Here is a 2,500-nt window from a genome sequence, read left to right as displayed (position 1 = left end):
AGGCTGTGTAGAGGTATGACATGATGTCATGTTGTGTTAATGTCTCTCTGTCTCTCTCTCTCTCTCTCTCTCTCTCTCTCTCTCTCTCTCTCTGTCTATGTGTGTCTCTCTCTCTCTATCTCTCTGTCTCTCTCCCCCCTCTCTCTCCTCTCTCTCCCCTCCTCTCCTCTCCCCTCCTCCTCCCCTCTCTCTCTCTCTCCATCTCCCTCCCTCCTTCACCTCCCTCCCTCTCTCTCTCTCTCTCCCTCTCTCTCTCCCTCCCTCCCTTCCCCTCCCTCTCTCCCTCCCTCCCTTCCCCTCCCTCTCATCCCCTCTCCCTCCATCCCTCCCTCTCCCTCCCTCTCCTCTCCCTCCCTCTCCCTCTCCCTCCCTCCCCCCTCCCTCCCCCTCCCCCTCCCCCCTCCCCCTCCCCCTCCCCCCTCCCCCTCCCTCCCTCCCTCTCTCTCTCTCTCTCTCTCTCTCTCTCTCTAGGGGTGTGGCACAACTTTGTCCTGTGCCTGGCAGCGTTGTGTTTCCTCTTCCTGTTGCCAGTCCTGCTGTTCCCTGCCTACACCACCGGGGCCGGGCGGTCGTCACCGAGGTGGTGCCGGTCAGTCTCTCTGCGTGCGTGCGTGCGTCTGTCTGTCTGTCTGTCTGTCTGTCTACCCACCCCTCTCCTCTCTCCTCTCTCTCCAGGGCTCTCCAGCGGACGGTGCAGGGGTCTGTCCGTGGGGGACATAGTGACGTCGTTAGAGGACTGCTCTGTCAGAGGGGTGGACCACTGGAGCTCCTGCCTCTCCCTGCTCACACACACGCCCCAGACAGGCTACTGTGTTCCCCTGGCCAGCCTGCAGCCCAGCTGGGCCCACAGCCGAGGTGGAGACCCCTAACACTAGAACTGCCTTAACACTAGAACAGCCTTAACACCAGAACAGCCGTAACACCAGAACTGCCTTAACACCAGAACAGCCTTAACACGAGAACAGCCATGGGTGGGGTCATTAATGATTAATGAGGAATTAGGCAATATTGAAAAATCGCATTGAAATGATAAGGAAAACAACTTAAAAACAACTTAATTTTACTGATTTATTGCTATGGAATCAACTTGAAGTTAATTGTTGGAATTTGGTATTTTTTGCTCGAGGCTCAGGGTCTAGGCAGGGGGCCAGCCGTATTCGGCGCCCCTGGAGCATTTGGGGATTAAGTGCCTTGCTCAGGGCACGTGCTGCTCCCTCCTGAGGCGGGGACCATGTTCCACGTTTTGTTCGTCAATACTTTCTTATTTTTGCAGTGAATGTGTTTGACTGATTTGAAGCAGCTGTTATTCTAGCTATCCTTCTAGAAGCACTTGAATTGAAATAACATTCATATTGTCATCAGAATCAGAATTGCTTTTATTACTTCGATGTGTGTACAAGGAGTAACATTCTTGGGCACAGGTTCAAATAGGCATTGGCATTGCAGCAGAAATACAAAGTCAAAATCAATAATAGAATAAGCAGGATATAGACAACGATCAATAATAGAATAAGCAGGATATAGACAACATTCAACCATGGCTGCAGGCCTATAGATACAGTAGCGTCAGATCGTCAATAACAGATGTTCATCTTCTAGTGAATCCAACTGTCATTCAGAGTTCATAAAATGAAAAGGACGAAATAATGTAATGGAATAAGGGGGAACAGATTTCATAGGGCCCTACATGCAGGCACACACACACACACACACACACACACACACACACACACACACACACACACACACATTAACACACATGCAGGCATACACACACACACACTAACACACACTAACACACATGCAGGCACACACACACACACTAACACACATGCAGGCACACACACACACACACACACACACACACACACACTAACACACATGCAGGCACACAAACACACACTAACATACACACACACACATACACACACACACACACACACTCACACACACACACACACACACACACACACCACACACACACCACACACACACACACACACACACACACACTAAGGTTGTGGCAGCAAGCCATGTATCTAGCTGCCAGTTCGGAGCAGTCTGGTTTTTCTCCCCCAATAGGAGCTGCATGTTGTTGATGTGTTGGTTATGTATGTGAACACTGTTGTTGTGTGTGTGTGTGTGTGTGTGTGTGTGTGTCTGTGTTGTAACGCCGTGTCGTTCTGAGGGAAGAATGCTGCTCTTGTTTCTGCCCGTGTGTGGCAGTGTAAGAGGAAGTTGAGTTCTGTCTCTACCTCTTTAGAATTAGAATGAATTTGCCATTTATCCAAAGCGACTTACAGGGACATTCCCCCTGGAGTAACTGAGGGCTAAGTGCCTTGCTCAAGGGCCCACTAGTAGTGGTGTTCCCAGGTCTTAATCAAGGGTACACTAGTGGTGGTGTTCCCAGGTCTTAATCAAGGGTACACTAGTGGTGGTGTTCCCAGGTCTTAATCAAGGGTACACTAGTGGTGGTGTTTCAGGCGGGATTTGAACTCAC

The 2,500-nt window shown here is 50.4% G+C and overlaps 1 protein-coding gene across 1 annotated transcript in view; it reads left to right on the top strand.

Annotated features, from left to right (window-relative positions):
* mbtps2 (membrane-bound transcription factor peptidase, site 2) overlaps positions 1-2,500 on the top strand; it is a 27,813-nt gene that overhangs the window by 7,186 nt on the left and 18,127 nt on the right. The window contains 4 exon segments of the mRNA XM_080547244.1: positions 472-564; positions 567-589; positions 676-691; positions 694-855. Of these exon segments, the coding sequence (XP_080403370.1) occupies positions 472-564; positions 567-589; positions 676-691; positions 694-855 (294 nt within the window).

This window comes from Nansenia antarctica, assembly GCF_963989245.1.
Source record: "Nansenia antarctica genome assembly, chromosome: 17".
NCBI classification, from domain to species: domain Eukaryota; kingdom Metazoa; phylum Chordata; class Actinopteri; order Argentiniformes; family Microstomatidae; genus Nansenia; species Nansenia antarctica.
This window is presented reverse-complemented; position numbering and strand designations above follow the sequence as displayed.